The 19425-nt window shown below is 37.3% G+C and overlaps 1 protein-coding gene across 12 annotated transcripts in view; it reads left to right on the forward strand.

The window, feature by feature from the left end:
- The window catches only part of LOC128884525 (phosphatidylinositol 4-phosphate 5-kinase type-1 alpha-like), a 43861-nt gene extending 27941 nt beyond the window's left edge, over positions 1-15920 (forward strand). For 10 of the 12 annotated variants that reach the window (XM_054137940.1, XM_054137942.1, XM_054137944.1 and 7 more), the window contains one exon: positions 7038-12526. In XM_054137940.1, the coding sequence (XP_053993915.1) occupies positions 7038-7196 (159 nt within the window). In that variant the 3' untranslated portion in view covers positions 7197-12526. Of the gene's footprint in view, positions 1-1982; positions 12527-13035 lie in introns of those variants that run through there. The other 2 variants (XM_054137947.1, XM_054137948.1) reach the window with 2 other exon arrangements.
- The last annotated feature ends 3505 nt before the right edge of the window (positions 15921-19425 follow it).

Raw genomic sequence — 19425 nt, forward strand, 5'->3', positions numbered from 1 at the left:
TTATTTCATGTTTTCAGTCTTTATTTTAGAGCCATCTTTAGAATGTACAAATGTTGTAATCGAACGTATGTTCATCTATGAGTTTGTTGTTCAATAAACACTAATTTAATAACACATTATCAGGATTGATTATGGAGGGATGCATTTATCGAATTCATTTTGTGTAATTTTAATTCCAAGAGTTATTTTATTACTCAGGGTTAGGCTGTGTGTTGACTCTAATAATCTGTAAAGTAGATAAGTATGAGGTAATAGACTGTGAAAATAATAGATGACGAAGATGGGCTGACGACCTCCGAACTACGACTGTATCTTCTCCGACCGTTCCTCGAAGCGGTAAGTGCACCACAGTCGGTGACCAATCGATTGGATTGTGTAAATGTTTTCCCCGAGTGGCCGAGGGTTTCTGTAACTAATGAACAGCCCCCAGACGACGACGTGAAAACTTGTAGAAGACTCAATGCCGTCGTCTAGGATGGCGAACCCCGATGAACGGTGACTTCAAGTCGGTGTTCAGTCGTTGTACCTCTCTAGTCTCTCCCATTGAGTCTCGTTGAACGTTAAATCCATAAAGGAACGCCAGTCTGTCGCGCATGGAGCGTTCCAAAGCGATCAATTTGTTTCCAAAAACGTTTCACAATTAGAGTACTCGATACAACAATTCATCGAAGACTGGTCATACAGGATGCATGGAGACGTCTTTGAAATTAATGAGTAAACTCTCTTGGGCATCTTGGACTGAATCTATTAGAATATTTCATCTCTTCCTCTCTCTAAGCTATAAATTTATTCCTTTTTCATACTGAAAAATCTGTAGAGGAGGCATGAAAGACTTAGATGATTCGAGAAACAAGATTAATTTTAATGGCAATTAATTCAGGTGGGGTGTTCAGTAATTTGCCAAACAAATAAAAATGAAATTGTTCACTGTTTTAGTGGAGTTCACTTTTATTTGTTCAGTAGACAAATCGATATCTAAGAAAATAAATATCCTCCTGTTTCTCGAATCGCTTTTTCCACTTGTTTTTTCCAATGACCCTATTAATGGGTCTTCGGCGTTACGACACGTTTGAACGCATCCTCTTTCTGCATGCTTGCATTGTAGCGTACGCAACGAAGACGGTCGCGTCAGCGATATTTCTCGTATTCGCCAGGGTGTGTATTTTCGAAGAAGTGTACACAAGCACGCGGCGCCAGAGGCTTGCGACACACGCGAAAGAATGTCGATTCTCTGCGAAATGTTTGCAGGTAATTCCATATTAACCCAGTATCGCTCTGACTAGAATTCTCGGGCTCTGGCGAAGCATTTCAAGCGATCGTCCTGGTGCAGAAGTATGAACAAATGTATATGAGTCAGTCACACGTGTCTATTACATCTGATATATAATAATGTAGAAACGAAGATGAGAAATTAAGAATGTATCCTATTACAGGACAGATTGGTGTGATTTATGGAATTTACCTGTATAATTTGATGGTCATTTATATTTCTATATGTAGTTTTTTTCTTTTCTTTAATATTATTGATGTTGTCATTCAACTTGATGTGCATTGTTATTTTTTCAGTATTCGTCTTTTTAATTACTTCCAATTTTAACCTCTTCACGCCCTTGACCACATATACGGACGTTTAGTTTTTTATAATTATAATTACTGTCAATAATAAGAAGAACAAAAATTTGATAATAATAAAAAAAAATCATTCCTGAAGAGGTTAATGGACAATCAATGTGATACGTGAAGGATTATCAGACTAGTTTATTAAGTATCGAAAATTTGCACGGTGTACGTGAATTTCAGTAACATATTGTATGCGTAGGGTGGTCTGTAGTAAATGGTTTCCCACACTTTGTAGAGATCCTTTCATATCGAATCGTGAAAGTACTTGGCGCTTTTTCGAGCCAATTATTATCCCACGCTTTGGAACGCTCCGTGCGAAGAGATCAGTCCGTCTGAAAGCTTTCTCTATTTCCTCAAATCAGGAGATACTGCAGCGCGAGTGAATGCACAACTCGTCCCTCCTCTAACCTCCGTCGGTTCGTGTGCAGCGTGCCGTGTGGATGGCCTGCGCCGTTGTAGCGACGAATCTTCGAAAACGGGACGATGAATGGAATGCAAAAAGGAATAGGCGAGCGAATATACATATAATTGGCGATAGGGCGAGGGAGCCTGTGGCGCGAATTGAGACGATAGGGGAGACCCCGCTTTCAGAAAACGGGATCGACGCCCTTGGCCAATTTGAGAGCGGGTTTGGTACCGTTTTGCAAGAAGAAAGAAAGACCAAGGTTGAAGAGAATGTGGATAGGGGAGAGGAGTTTCTGCTTACAAGGGGAGTTTGGCAATTCTGAAATTCAAGAAAATTTGAGACTTTAATCTTGAAAATTTTTAATTAAATTTGTTTAAGGGAGTGTTCTCACCCTCAAGATAGGTTCCTTGCTAAGCTAAATCTTTCCAAGGACTTCCTTTCTTCCTGCAATAGAGGTTTTCATTAGGACTATTCCAGTTCCCAAGTTCGGAGTGGTAAAGATCGTCGTTTGAAAGCGGGGACTACTGCAGATGGCAACTAAAGACACTCCATCGAACTCGGTCGTTTCTTCCTTTACATTTTTGCGTCCCCAGACGATGCAGTGTATATTCCACGTTCTGTACTTAACGATTACAACGCCATTTGTAGTCGACGAAATTCGTCTCGATTCGCGAGCTTATCGAGTATTAATCATCCCAGCGTATAATCCTACATGTATTCGCGCGTGATAAGCTGTCGACGAAGGGAACGGCGATTTCGAAGCTTCCAGGAAGGCCAGGAAGCGTGAAGCTTGTTCATCGTGATATAAAACTCGGCCTACAGTATTAGTGAACTGTATAATACTCGACACTAGTTCAGGGTTCGAATACACGTTGTGGAAATTGATCGATTACCGGTTTTTTTTTTCTCTTTCGGTATGTCGGGTCAATTTTCGTGGTAACATCGGTGCAGGATGCGAATGGATTCTGTTTCTTCTCGTTAAGGTTCGAATTAATACAGAATTAAATGCAACGACCGAATGCTGTTCAAGTTTTATAGTTACCCTTCGTTATGAAAGAAGATTCGATTTAAATTTATTTGATACGTTGCTTTGCTTAATCTCGCAATATTTTATTTAACATTCTATGAATATATTATACTATAATATTATCCAGTTTACTTTATACGCATATCCTTTTAATAAAATTTATTTTCCTCGATGTCTCTGGTACCAATAACAATGGAAATTCAAGTTTCCTCAACGACGCAAGCTATTTCAACTAATATCGAGTTTCACATACTTTATTTTTTAAACGCATAAAGGTTGAACAGCGTTCCGTGATTGCAATTAACACTGTGTACCGTGTTCTCTCTTCCGTGTATCTCGTTGTAAAACAATCGTTGTATCGAATTTCACCTAACTCACACGAGTCATCCAGGTTCCAAACCCCACGTGGAAGCATCGTAATAATCTACTCATTACCTCTTTATCGTAACTAACAATTACCTCTTGTTGTGTCAGTTAATTGTAAACACTTTACTATGGGTCGCGCAGGAAGGGACGGACGTAACGAAACGAAGGTATGGGAAACACACTCGCGAAAGGGAAATATATGTAAATAATACGTACGATCCAATTAGGATGCAGCCCTCGATCCCGTTTTTATTACGGTAATATAGCAACTGGTCGTGTACATGTACCTATATATATGTATGTGTCCCACGTTCTGACTGTCTTCTGTACGTAATTATACATATACTTATACATATGTACACATATAAATTGAAACGTGTATACCGCATACATTCGGGATGGCCAGTGAACTCGCGGAGACTGGTGGAATTCAAATTCCTGGGATAATAAACTTTTATGATAATAAGTCGAAGCAATAGTACTTTTAAGCTTGGCAGTATTGTAGAGAACAAGATCAGTATCTCGAGGAGAGATGGTATTATGGAAAAAATGTATAAACGTTTTCGATCTAAATGGACATTCTCGTATATAACACATTCATTTTATCATTTCAAGGAAAACATAAGTTCATGATATGTGGGACAGTTATTCGTTATATCAGAAATCAAATTAATATTTTTATTTATAGGTGCAATTAGCTGGTCTGGAATCAAATCTAAATTTCAACGGAATTGAACATTAAATTAAAATCTGTGTTCGGAATTTTTATTAAGAGGAACTTGTTCGTTTGAGACGTTTATAGATGCGACAAATATTTGAATTCGGAGAACTCATTGGCCATCCTGATTATAAATATACAAGAAACAAACTGCAGAAACTGTATTATACGCGATACGAAAAAAAAAATAACGAGAATGATTGACAGAGTTCTGATGCTACCGTGTACGTATATATATATATATATATATATTTAAGAAATTTATATATATATATAGGAAGAGAGAATGAGAGAGATTCCAGTAGTCGCAGAGCAAGGAATATGTAAACGCGTTGCTAGCATAATAATAGGCGTGAGAGTTATCATGAACGTTTTGAAAAACCAAAATGTTGTTCAATTACACTTACATATACGTATATATATACAAGGATATATATATATGTATTATATATTGTCCTTAAAGAAGCGCTTTCGACAGTCGGTATATATGTATATTATATTTAGGAACGGTGAAGAAATCTAGTCGCATCTCGGTGATCGGTCCGTGTTCTTAGTTAGAAACTTGTTTTCGTTTTCCATCAACTTTTTTTTACTCTGAACCTAGTTTCCTTACTTTAGAACAATCACTCGTTCGATCGTTATCGTTGATGGAGCGTCTTCTTGCAAATCTATGTACAACGACAATTAAGAAGACGGAAAATCGACGCTTTTAATTTGTTTAAGTGGATGATCTAGCCGTTGAAACTTAGAGCGGGGTATTATCTAAGGTATTCATTGAAAAATAAAAAAATTCTTTTTAGGTCTGTTGTGTATAATTAATGGAAGCGCTGAAATAAATGCGTTTCTTAAACTTTCCGTGTTATGCTCTGGAAAGTTTAAGAAACGCATTTATTTTACCGTTCCGGAGATTGAAATTGTACATACAAAAGTTTGCGAAAACATTCCAGTACAAATCCGTTGCAACGAGCATTCGACTTGAACTCCAGCGCATATACAAAATTATTATTCTATCGCGATGGAGTTTCAAGTATCTCCACCAGAGATGGGCAAAATTCAAGCAATGAATAAAAGATAAACAGTGTTTTATCTGTCCGTGAAAATTAATTTATTGAATTTAAATCAAAGTTTGAATGGTACGAATAATTTATGTCTGCTTTTGGCAGTCTAAATTAAATATTCAATGCATGTTTCTCAATTAAATTTTACTAAATTACTATTTAATGGAATAAATACCTTCACAGACTTTTTATTATTCCAACAAAAATGTTCTGCTTCATCTCTGGTCTCGACGAATATATTTAACGAAACCAAGCAATAAATCGTTGCAATTAAAGGGATGCCTCTCAGTTTCAAAGGTTAAATCGAGAATTATCCACGGATACAGATCAAACAGCCGAGAGAAGGGGGAAGAAGCTTGACGCCAGAGATGGGCAAAATACTCGTCTAGATAAACCTTTCGAATAACGAACGAAAAATAAAGTGATTTTTTATTTGTTCAATAATAATTCCATTTTGAATTACGAGTCAAAATTATATCGCACGTTGAACGAATGAAAGTTTATCCGAGTAACCATTCGGGTTGAATAAACGTTTGTGAATGAGTCGCTGTACAGTGTTTCTATTCGTCGTCTATTATTTGAATAAAATTTTGCGCATCTCTGCTCGACGAACTCGTAGCTTTGTTAACGCGATACTCTTCTCGGAGTACCATGTATTATCATTATTGTTATAGTAGCCGTTGTGTGGAGCAGCCTTTATCAGCGATCGTGAAAGTGTGATATTTTTTTAACGAACATATCGCAAATACGTTCGAGTTCTGCGGGTGATTTCAATGCTTGCGCAAGTAGGATGTTCTCCGTGCAGGAGTACAGGGAGGATTAAGACGGGACTATCGTGCCAATAGCTCGTCACGAGGATAGAGTCCACAGACGTAACGATTTTATTTATCCAATTAAATTTGTGTTTATAAATATCAAGGATAGCGAACTTTGTATTTTCTTTTGATTAAAATATTAATACTTCGTTGAAAAAGAATGTATATATTCACGATTATTTAAACAATATTTGTAAAAGGTATGAGATTTTAAACTTTAAACCTCAATGACAATAAAAGAAGGGATTCCTGTTTCTATTTGATCAAACTTCCAAGTCGCTTGGCTATTTGCACAATCTTGAGGGGTAATACAACGCTGTCATAGGACCATCCTTGCACCTCGACGTGAATCTAGCAATATAATAAAATCGTTACGTCTTCGAGACCTATGAGAACGGCGTTTGAGTCGAAGAGTAATACAGATCGCTAATGATTTTCTCCGAGCGCCACGAGTCGAAGATCCGTCGCTTTCTACGCTTCTCTGTGTCGCAAGTTTGATGTCTGTCGATATTCGTTCACAAGCTGTTAAACCGGCATACGATGTCTCGTTCTGTGTTTCGTGTGACTTAATCAACTTAAAGGTATTAACCCACCACCGTTAATTAACCTCTTGTTAATCAAACTTTCTGTGTCTTCTCATCATTTCTGTTCCGTTTGTGTGCCACCTTTTCGACGTTTCCCTGCTTCGATTTCTGCCAGTCATCGGGGACTAGTCGAAACTTGAAGTATAACGATCAACCTCTCGTAATTAAATCGAAAAAGAAAAGCAATACTTTTGATGAAAGATCATTTCAACTTCGCGAGCAGTTCCATTCTAGATAGTGCTAATTTCAATCGGGGAACGATGCTTGTAGAATTAGTTCTATTTAGAGGCAAGACGTAAAGCTCATATGGAGTTTTTTTTTAACATTCTTTGTTAAACTTTTATTTTGAATTGGCGAGATAATCATTGCTTGGTCGAGGGAGGTGGACTTTCGCGGGGTAAACAAAAATGATGGAACTGATTTCTTTTTGTGCTCGGATTCAGAGACGAACGAGCAGCAACGCGAAGGATCTTGTGGAGCAAAGAGCATCCCTTTCGATGTACAGGCAAGTGAGAACGAGTTTCAAACGCGCCAGTACGAACCACGCGTCGATCATGAGGAGCGTGCAAAGAGCGTTGAGCATTCAGCGTCGGGAGCCTTGAGGATCCGAACGAGAATAGAGTCATTGAATATCTCTTAAATATGGTCACCCCCTCCAAGGGATCGACAGTCGCTTATGTATTAAACGGGATTACTTCCGAACACGAAACTGAGGAACGATGCAGGATTAATCTGCAGGATCTGTGATCGCGCGAGAACGATCGAAAGATCGTTCTTCTGATATTTATCGTTTTGTTAATTATATTTTTTAAGCGCAGGATGTTGGGAAAATCGCTACGCAATACACTTGATTACGAATCATCGACTTTTCATCGAAACGAGACCATTCGTTTGCTCTTTTCATTTTTATTGTTATTTATATTCACGGTTAGCGACGGGAGGAGTTCAACGATGTTCGGGGGTATAGTCTTTGAAAAGCCTTGGTCTGAAGTAGTATTATCGATAGTGCATGGTCTCAATTCATTAATTGTAAATAAAATGTTTGTTGGCTTATGCTGAATTATTTTTGATTTTACATCTATCGTGTTACATAACGAATTAATTTCATTTCTTAATGTTATCGTTAGTCTTTACCAATATATAATACAACAGTCTCCTTACATGCACAAGTTTCTCTACGATAAATGGAGAGTAACATGATCCGGGATCGGATATCTCGATGAGACAATGCTAATGCAACGATCAAACTTTTTTTATTATTACTATTTTTGTTGTAAAACTGTTACCATCATATTCCTGACATTTTTCTGATTAAAATGAGACCAAACACGACGTAATTCGCATCATACAGTGGGTGTAGAAAGTATTCGTATACCGATCAATTTCCAAAAAAACTGGAAAAAAATTTCCTGGAAATTTGATGTTTTCTAATTCGCACGGAGCAATAAACTAATGTGTTTACGTTACAAACTCTACTGTAAATGGTTCGTCATAAGAATCGTACAAATACTTATTGCTTCTGTACTTTTACCCACTTTTCGCATTTTTTTGTTAATTTCACAAATTATATTAACTAGTAAACGTTGTTTGGACTATACCTATCTTAGAGACTTCCGAGAATATGTAGAATGTCATTGATTATAAAAAAAGAGGTTAAGAAACTACAATTTCACAGAAAAGTTTTTTGGGAAATTGATCGGTGTACGAATACATTCTACACCCACTGTATTTACTAATTGTAACTACATGTCTCACCGAAATAATCCTGGTGTTGGCCGCCATTTTCGCATGTCGCTCCGTCTTCTTCTTCATTCGCTGTCCCTCTCTACACTTGAAGTTTGTTGGCAAAACATTAGAAGATACAGTAGCGACTGAAGGAGGCATGCAAAATCGGAGACACAAAACATTGCACTCGAGGTTTTTATGTGTTACACTTGACACGAGTCGAGCGTTGAACGTAGAAAAGGACAGATAGTGGAAAGAGAAAGAGGTCCGAAAAAAAACACTCGACAGAAGCGTATCAATCGGTGAGGATCATATTACACCGGTGTTCGGGGCTACTCGGGCGAAACTACGGGCAAAAGAAATATGAATGGGCTGGCAGCGGGGGGTGGGTATTTGAGAGACATACAAAGTGTCCCAGCCTAAATTATACAGAGCTCTAACTCCAAAACTATCGGCCGAATGCAACATTTCAAATATAGAAATTGCATGGTAAAATGGGGCTCAGGTTTCAGCGCGAAGGAATTTTTGTTAACTTTGTTATTTAACGAGATATGATGGTCAAGTTTCGTTTTTCAAATGGAACTATATATTTGTTTTTATATACCATGCGATAACGCTTTTCCAGACGAATTCATTAAGCTTTCGAGCTATAACGCTTTAAAGTTTGCTAATTTTCAAGGAGAAATCTCGGTTCGGCCCCGGGCGGTCTCATTGATGCAGTATGCACCATGTGGTTCTTGAAATCGATACGGAGGGTCTCGTTTGGGATTCTACTAGAATCATTCTAAGCCCAAGGAAGGAAAATGGGAAGAATCCCAATATTCTGGGCCTAGAATCCCAAGCGGGATCCTCCGTATCGATTTCAAGAACCGCATGGTGCTTACTGCATCAATGGGACCGCCGAGATTTTTCCTTGAAAATTAGCAAACTTTGAAGCGTTCTAGCTTGAAAACTAATAAAAATCGGGTAAATACTAGGTGAGCAACTAAGTTTCCGGGGTTTTTTGCGATGAAATAAACACCGAAATATCAAAAGAAATACAACAAATTATTTATTCAAAATATCGTCCATCGCTAGCTACACATTTTTGCCACCTATCTGGCAATGTATTAATACCGTGACGATAAAACGACGTATCTTTGGGCCGAAACTTTACATTAAAGCTCAATAAATTCGTCTTGAAAAGTACTATTGCATGGTATACAAAAAAATATATAGTTCCATTTGAAAAACGAAACTTGACCATCATATCACGTTAAATAACAAAGTTAACAAAAATTCCTTCGCGCTGAAACATGAGCCCCATTTTACCATGCAATTTCCATATTTGAAATTTTGCATTCGACCGATAGTTTTGGAGTTAGAGCTCCGTATCACTTAGCCTGGGACACCCTGTATATTATACACCACGTAAGTTCTTTGTTTCTACTTCTGTGTGTACTATTTACAGTTTTGTATGTTTTTTATTTCTCTTATTAATGTTTCACTGTTTCATCATTGTCGTAGAATTTCTATTTAAAGAATGGGGAGTGGTTTCGTGTATTCTATTTAAAAGTGTATATATTTGTATTCCTCTTATTAATGTTTTGTAACTTTATTAGTACTTTATCATTTTTTACTTAAAGGTATCAAGTTTGTGTATGCTATTTGAACTTGTATATGTTTGCATCCCATTTATTAATGTTACATGTTTTCATTAATACTTTTGAATTCTTTTCTTCTAATCGAAAGTACCACAACAGGTCACAGTCGAATGATTAAATTATTCATAAACTCATTTTTCCCTGATCTGAGTCGAAGTCGACCATCTTTCACTCAATTTCTTCCCCAATTCGAGATCCTCATCGATGATTCATCAAGAACCATATTGCGTAGAGACTTTTTCAATCCAGAAATCTTCCGTCTCTCTACGATAGAAAGCACGAACGATGCCTGTTTAACCACTTTGAACGATAGTCGAGGTGCAACATCGATCTTAATCCTCTCGTGATCGTAGATTTAGCCTTGCGTCTAAGTGTCTACTTAACTTAAACTGCGTAAGATTTGAATAATTTTTCGTTTGCGTCGACTCGTCGCGTACACGCGTTTACGGGAATTGTTTGCAAGAGACTCGAAGTGAAATAAAACCGTCCCCGCTCGAGGGGAAGAGGGATATATCAAAGTAATACGCCAACGATCGTCTCCGACGGCGTGAATCTGATTTCAGTTTCACGGAGACGATGCATTCGCTGAATGGACAACCTTCTTCGCGTGATTTCGTAATCTCGGTGCAAACGTGCCAAGGAATTGGCCAGGACGACGATCCGATGGAACGCTGTTGCGATTATTCGAGAGTTTCCTTAGTCTTCGATCTCTCTCCACGTCTGCGCCAGAGATTGCAGCAGAATTTCTATTTAAATAAAAGTTTCGAATTGCAGATAAAAGATGAACCTTGTACGAAAAGAAAATTTTCATTTCTCGAGTTCTATATTCTATAACAGAGTCATTCTTGAGTAAATTTCAAGAATCAATGTAGAATACAGATGATATTTTTATGGTTTTATTCGTTATTTACTATTCGAACACAGTTTTGCTCGACTCTGGTTTGATGAAGACTATTGACGCTCTCGTATTCACCATGACGTTGAAAATATTAATCGTTTAATAGGAAATGAAATTTGGAAAGGATTGAAAAAAAATTTTAAGAGTCATGTTCAAATGACTGCAGTTAATGCATTTAAAATTCGTGGGAGGGAATAAAATGCAACATTCTGGAGGGTCTTAACAATCATGTCTTCAGAAATGAACAAAATTATTTGATTTATAAATGAGAGCATTATAACCATTAATAATGAAGGTGGGTTACTTAAATAAAACACAACTTATACCTCCCGTTTCTTTCAATATTTTAGCTCCACTCTGTAGATCAGACAATTTTCTTTAACTATCAAATTAGGAACTGACAGCATGCATGTTAAGGTTTCCTAATCTGTTGCATTCTATTTTAATTAGGTTGAAAAACAGCCAAGATCGCTGAACCTTGCCCCAATGGCGATTTGAACTTGACTATTAAAATTTATTCTTCTACGAGAACAAAATGTCTGCGACCAAAGAAGACGAAGGTCTCTCCACATCATTAACACACCATAGCTGTAGTCGCTACATTTTTCATTCGTATCGAATTATACCTCCATTTACGTGACGCAACTATTATAATTTCATTAAAGAATCCGTCGGACGTAACATTATCCGTGTCTATTTTTGCTTGAAACGGGTCATCGTCTAAAAATTCACCCTATCTTTGCAAACGTGAAACCGACGTGCCATCGAATAAATTCGGAACGAAATGCGTGCACAAGTTAGGGTTGCAAGGACGGTTACGAGCGAAGGGGCGCGTTAACTCTTTAACTGAATGCTGCTTACGCCAAAACAACAACAAAATTCTAGCTGACGTGAAGTCAGTACCAGCTCTCACAATGAAATAAAAACCTAACAAATATTATCGAAAGATAGATTAAATAAGTATTCATTTCATATTTTTTTTTCTTTTTTACTTTATACATACATGTAAAATAAAAAGATAACATATCATGTAGAAGGCACATTAAACAATCATGTGTTATTTATTTGTTTTATAGATACATACATAGCAATATTAAAAAATAACATATGAAGTCGAATTCATGTCAAAATACGATTCATTTTTTGTTTCATAATTTTATTATGACCGTTGTTAATATTATTATACCGCTCTCTAACAGCAAGTTAGTCAGTTAAAGGGTTAAAAGGCCAGAGAAATGAACAACAGCGATGGATCAGGTTGCTGGATGCTCCTTCACCTTTTCAGAGCGTTCGATATCCTCGTTCGAAGAAATCAGCATCGTTTCGAGACTATTTTTACCATTTTTCTGGGTCGCGGAATTTTTTTCTATTTCAGTTGCACACAGATGGCAAATCCGTCTAAGTGTCGCGGCACCTGGTCCATGCCTGTTCCAGCTGAATGCTGTCTAACGAAACGTATAAGATTACGTTGACGTTATCGAGCAACCGATCAACCAACAATCGCTCAACAGCGATCGTTCGACTGTGCTGTTACGGTGGCGAGCGATCGCCTAACCGAAACTTTCGGCAATACATACTACTACTATTATTACCATTATCATTATGATTAATTGCTATCACCATGATTAATGATATTATTTAAATAAAGCAGTTACTATTATTCTTACGATTGTTTCTGTTATCGAAATTGAGCGTTGTGGAGTGGAATAAATTGACTTTGTGTCGCAGTGGACGAGAGCAATCTCTTTGATATCGATTTGTTCAATTCAGATGGGAAACATTAGAGTATCTAAGCATTGTCAGTGCTAAAATTATTACATAGCTTATTTTTAGACATCGCTTCTTTTTTGACCATGTGTTGTAATTTGATTCAATTATTCTTATGATTCCCCATTGATGGTGATCCAAGAATTAAGATTTTGGTATCTATTCTGAATCGAAGCAATTTAGAACAAGAATGTTACTCTACTGGAATACAAATTAATTATTTCTAGAAAAAAACATACTATTGGGCCTGCCTGTTTCATTTGATGGTTCACGTGAGCGTGTGTGCGTATGCAAGAGACTTTTCCGAACGTTCAACCCCCTCCACCCTCGGCGCACTTTATTTTTACTTTATTTTTTTCATCGACGATTTTTTTCTTATCCTGGTTTGTTTATTTGCACCCATTTCAGACCCACCTGTAGTCAAGCGAAACGAAGATAGTCTTGTACAAAAAAAAAGAACGAACGAAAGACAAAACAAAAACACAGAAACTCGAAAATTTTGTATGTACGGAGCCTGTGAACCCTTGCAGTTGGCGCATTTAGCAAACCCGACCCCTCCGGAATTACCGTGAAAATGCATTAGGATGTTGATGTAAGTTCATCACGTAGGCATAAGTGAGAGCGTCTTGGAGTATATTTATAGGATGTTCCGAGAATATCCTACCAAAGAAACCACTACACGATTTTTTGACTGTGGACAAATTCGTGTAAATAATAATTGGATCAATTAGTTCTTTGTATAAATATATTAATATTATTGTAGTCTTAACAAGCTGTGTCACTAACATTTACTATAGCAATATAGCTAGGCAAGACTATAGATATTAAATATATGTATTCAAACTATCACGCCAACTATTATTTATACAAATTTTCCCATAGTCGAAGAACATCAAGATTCATTTTCTGAATATTAAATTCTTTGTGATTTTTGTACTACTAATTAATTGTTAACACTAACGAATGTAACTTTCGTTTGTCACTTTTTTCTAATTGCAAGAGATAACTTCGGAACATTTTACATTAGCAAATAAGCGATCGGCTCGAGACGACAGTTATTCCAACTTCCATCGCCTACTCGGGATGATTGATCTTTTAACAAGATGAATTCTAGTTCTAATTGATCGCAAAAGACGATCCAAGCGTCTCGAGCAGATGATAGACAATTTAATTATTTATTTTGCTATTACTTTTTCGCTGTGTACCGCCAGAAATGATAAATCTGGGCAGATTAATATTTTTAGATAATATTGTGTGAAATATTCCTGCAAATCGCGTGTTAGTTCTTATTTGACTTTCATTTAATTTTTTTCGATAATAACATTGCTAGAAAAAGAAATGAAATTTCATTTCAGATTCATTCAGATTTTCAGTTTTCCCAACGCAGGATTTTCATTCTGACGCGTACACGGCGCTGGATGAACACATGATTTCTGAGATCCTTTTCTTTTTTTTTTGGATAGACTGCGTGCGTTCATCCCCTCTGCCTTCAATTCGCGCATGGTGTATCTCGATTTCATGCTTCATTAACGTATCGTGGAATCTCGAATTAGAATATTTTCATATCCTTGTTTAAACACGCGTTGCTGCTATATTAAATTGAAAGTAATTGTTCACGACGTTGTACGATTAAAAGTTCCATTACTTTTAATTGTTTAAAAAATGATGCTTCGAAAATCACATGATATTAGAGTTTAAAAGCATCCTTCGAGAATCTGTCGCTATCTCTGGCGCGATTGCATTTATGATAATCAAAATTTAACCATTACGATTAGAACCAAATTGGATATTAATGGCGATGTAATTCTTTCCTACTGCTAAGGTAAATTTACGAGTGTCGTATTAATTTCGTAAAACGTTTAACCAGGTCGTGGATTTCTTGAGATACCAACGAATCAGGTAAATTGATACGTAAGGTTAGGTGTTCAATCCATTCCGTAGTTTAATGAATTTTTATAGCGATTCTCTTCGAATTCTACTTCTCGTTGTAACATAAGTACTTGTACAAGGTGTTTCGTTAAACGTGTGCCTAGTTTCAAAAGGTGTAGGTCTCGCAAGCAATTTTTAAAATTCATTGTCGTTGATACTAGTACAATCATAATATTTGTACTTTAAATGATTTTTAATTATGCAAATATTAATAACCACAATGTTTTATATTTTCCTCGATTATAACTATGAACCACGTTTTCGTGGAACCCTCTGTACACATTTTTCGGTTGTGAAGAGTCGAGAAGTCCCTTTCTATTCGTTCTGAGTCCATTTCACCTTCCAAACGAATCGAATGAGAAAACAAATAAAATATAATGAAATTCCATCTCGTTTCGTTTCGTATAACTGAAATAAAAACGAGATTAATGGTCGATCAATGGCGTCGATTTGCACGGAGAGCTCGACGCACCTGAGATAAATTTAAGTGACTCCGACGTTTCCCAGCAAATCGCGCGCCGCGTTGTACATATTTATCAAAAGATGTTTACGTGCATGTATACAAAGAAGAAATATATATACAGGGTGTCCCAAAAGTCGGGGAGGAGCCGGAAATGGGGAGTAGCTGAGACGATTCTGAACAACAATTTCCTTTGCAAAAATGTCGGATTAGGCTTCGTTAAGGAGATATTATGAGAAAACCCCGACCAATCAGAGCGCGCGTAGACCGTTCGAGCGGCCGCGGTAGCGAAGGCTACGCGCTAGGCGGCCGCGTCAATGTCCTTCGATGCACGTCGAGTCACTTGTGCGCGTACAAGCGCGGCCGCCAGCGCGTAGCCTTCGCTACCGCGGCCGCTCCAACGGTCTACGCGCGCTCTAATTGGTCGGGGTTTTCGCTTAATATCTCCTTAACGAAGCCTCATCCGACATTTTTGCAAAGGAAAATGTTGTTCAGAATCGTCTCAGCTACCCCCCATTTCCGGCTCCTCCCCGACTTTTGGGACACCCTGTATATATATATATATTATAAATATGTACACATATGAATGTCGAATTTATCATGTACGTCGATGCATTTATATTATATATAAATATAATGATCGTGCGCATTGCTGCATTTTCCTCGAGACGGTGTCCTCGTCTCGATACCTCATTTTGCGCGTAAAACGATCGCAGAATAATGTAAATCATGGAAATAAATTATTGTTGCGTTCTATTTATTTATCGAAGAGGACGGCGATTGTCCTCAGAGGAGACTCCGACTAGGTTTGACCGTCGATAGATCTCACCATGGGAGATCTCGCTGGCACTAATCGTTGTAACAATAAAGTTTGCGAAGAGAACTCTGCTAAGTGACACGTTCAACCCCCTGCTCTGCCGATCTCTCCCTGTTACAGGTTTCCCAGCCGTTTGGCGAGCCCAGGTGAGTGGAGCATGATCTTTCCAGAATCGTGCACCCTCTTATGCACTCAGCAAGCATGATTTTAATATTTAATTAACCATGGAGTACGAATGCAAACGAATCAAATACAGTGAAGGTAGATAGTGATTGACCCTTAAATAAGAGGAGCATCAATTAAGGGTCTGCAAAAATGTCAGTTTGTTTTATACTTTCAATTTTGTATACATATTTTTGATTTATAAGAAGTTATAGTGCGGTTCATTATTGAGTAAATTTTTAAAATTAATCTAAATGAAAAATTGCCAGTCTTTATAAGGCAGGTGCTCGAGGGTTAAAACGACTAACAAAGTGTCGATTAAAATATCGATTTCCACGGTGTTAAGCTGAATATTTGACGTGATGGTTAATTGAACCAGTTTGCATGCAATTCTCCCTTGTTCGGCGAGCGAGCCGAGGTTTCCAGCGCTAATGAAGTGTGCAAATAACTTGATCGTCGTTCACCTTCGATTTAAAGGATGCTGAGAGGAACGATCTTATCGTTTTATACGCGTGAATTCTAGCGGAGAAATGAAATTGTATGACAAAGTAGGGGCTAACGAGGAGGTGACTCAACCTGCCTGTAAAGGCTTATGTCGATGATGGAGAATTAGGACAGAAGGCCTCGTCCGTACAATGTATCCTGCATAAGGTAAGTACTAAGGACGCGTATGTACACACGTACGTGGAAACAATGACGAACTTTGATATAATAAGCATCTTAATTATTCCTCCAAGGATGTCTCGTTGATTGAGGACATCGATTATAATTAATTCAGAATCAATATCGAAGATCCATATTTTTTTTTTTAATTCGTTTAACCTGGAGAAGATCAAGAGACTTTTATTATGCTTTTTCTTTTACTCTAGAGAAGATTTAGATCTTCAAGTAAATTAATTCTTACTTCCTGACTGAGGAAGGCTGTAGAAACTTTTTTAATTAATTTCAAACATTCACGAACACTGAATGTATTTTTGTTTTTCATAACATCTCTGTCATTAATATTTTAGATTTCTACCAGAATTGAATTTCATTTTCCTTAGCACCGAATTTTGTTTACCTGTTTACGTGCCAGATAATATTCATCGACTTTTAGCGAGCGATCGGTATTTAAAAATCGTTCTCGCAAACGCACACCAACCGGTACTTAAACAGGCAGTATATGAGTCAAGGCTGCGCAGGGACCCTTACCTACTTTTTCCTTTTATGGTAATGAATCGGACCGACGAATGCATGGGATGTGACGACCAATCTTACGCAAAGGATTTCATACGCCGCGGATAAAGTGCCGCGTGAAATTTTCACAGATGGACTTGTTTACATTTGTGATTGTGCGATTATCAGGGAAACATTCTGCGGAGACCAACTTGAAGAGCGTTTACTTTGGGAAGACTGGGATCTCAACTAACCCACTACATTATTTATATATTTTTTTCATTTATTAAATTAACTTGTACTCAATTTATACACATTTAATTAATGGTCAAAGACTACTAAATATTCCCATTGTTCACTTTATTTTTTACGGAGAGGTTACAATACAGTCTCATGCGAAACCAGTGACGTGAATTTTTATTTTAATCACTCCTAACACGTTGATCGCCATGTCACCCATATATGGGTGACAGTGTTTTTCACTGAAGAACTAAAGAAAATTAAATCAGGAAGTTGAGCATCAAAGAAAAATAATTCAAATGAAATTCATGAATTTTGATGAAGTTACAAAAATATATAACACGATAAATGTTTGATTATGTAGCATCCAAAAGTTCAAATAATATTTATTTCTGGCAGACATTTTTAAGAATACTTGTCTGGCAGTAAACGTGTTAAGGAAGAGTTACATGAGAAGTTTTGTTTGTATAAAAGAAGATGAATTTTTGATTAGCTGATACTCTTGACCGAGATGTTTTTGATCAATGCATAAATATATTGGGAGTACTTTTGTTGATACTATTATCATCTTCACCAGTTGCCTTTTATACATTTTTAAAGGCACTCCTTATTTCAGGATGCCCAAAACCCCTTTAGTAAAAGTCGATGGGGCTCGAGGCTTCGGGAGGCTGATGATTTTGAAAGTGGTCGAATTATTCGATAAATCACGAAGGAATTGCGCAAGCAACTAGGCTAAAAGCGTTGTCCGACTCATTGCGAATTGACCATGACACGAGTTGACTCAAGGAGATCGGGTGGAGATGCCTATAACCCCAATGCCAGAATTACCTCCGCCTAATATTAGGAGTCACCTGCTGGACACGCAGGCGTGTCATTTCTCCCTTTTTCTTGCACTACACTTCCGGATTGAAGTATAGCTTCTAGGCGGGGATAGGTCGATGTTCTTTTCTAGGTAAAAATATTCATTGAAACCATATTTCCATTAAAAAAAAAACATCTAGATTCAAATTGAAATATTTAATTTAAAATGAGTCAGTTTAAGTACCAATCTAATTGAAGTTTATTTAAACTATTTCCCGAGCACACTTTCCGTTTCAATTTTAAAAAAGTGTCTATATACCAAAGTTGTAATAATTGTGTACATATCAATCATGATCAACAAGCCAATCTACAGTCGCCAAAGAATTAAATTACATTCCACGTTAAACGAATAAAAACTCATCTTCATCAGTGCTCAATCGAATAAACGGCGCTAATAAATCACTGTACGATGTTTTTACTCGTGCAAAATTTTGCCCATCTCTGGTTCTAGGTGCCCATTAGTCGACACGATCTCTCTGTATGAATCATCCATTTAGATTTTTTTTTACAGGCTCGACCGAACCAGTCATAAATCTTCCTTTCACCAGTATTCCTTCTTTTCTTTTAATTAAATTAAACGATGATGGAAATAATAATTTACTCCCCGCGACTTCCCGAGTCCGCGGCAACCTTGTACCGATCTGGGTGACTTTGACTTTGATCGATACCCACAGGCACATTGGAAACTAGATCAAGGAATCGGGAGCCGTAATCCGTAATGGATCTTTTTCCGTGACGTACGAAAGTGTTCACTTTCTCTATCGAATTGCAGCTCATTTAATTTGATCCCTCCAGGACCCGTTTACTCTCTCGGTGCTTAATTCTCCGTAATCTTGATCCAGACTATCTCAATCATTTCGTTTTCAATCTCTCGAAAGGATTTCACTTTGCCGATGTTAATTACATGGGCTTGTAAGATGCGGAATAAATTTCACTCTTTCAGTTCATTATTGTACCCCTCGAAGCGCATATTTCACCGTTCTTGTTATTTAACTCATTCTTGTGCTGTTTCCCCCGTCGAAAGTATTTTTTCGGTGACTTATTCAAGGATTGCACGTCAGTTCTTTGCAGCCTGAATAATAAAAACCGCGTCTGTTCTCGTTTGGAATTTTCTTTATCCTTTTTACAGAAGATGTACTACATAAGAAACCCGAGGATCATCATCTATTTCCTC

This window comes from Hylaeus volcanicus, chromosome 1 (assembly GCF_026283585.1).
Source record: "Hylaeus volcanicus isolate JK05 chromosome 1, UHH_iyHylVolc1.0_haploid, whole genome shotgun sequence".
Taxonomy (NCBI): domain Eukaryota; kingdom Metazoa; phylum Arthropoda; class Insecta; order Hymenoptera; family Colletidae; genus Hylaeus; species Hylaeus volcanicus.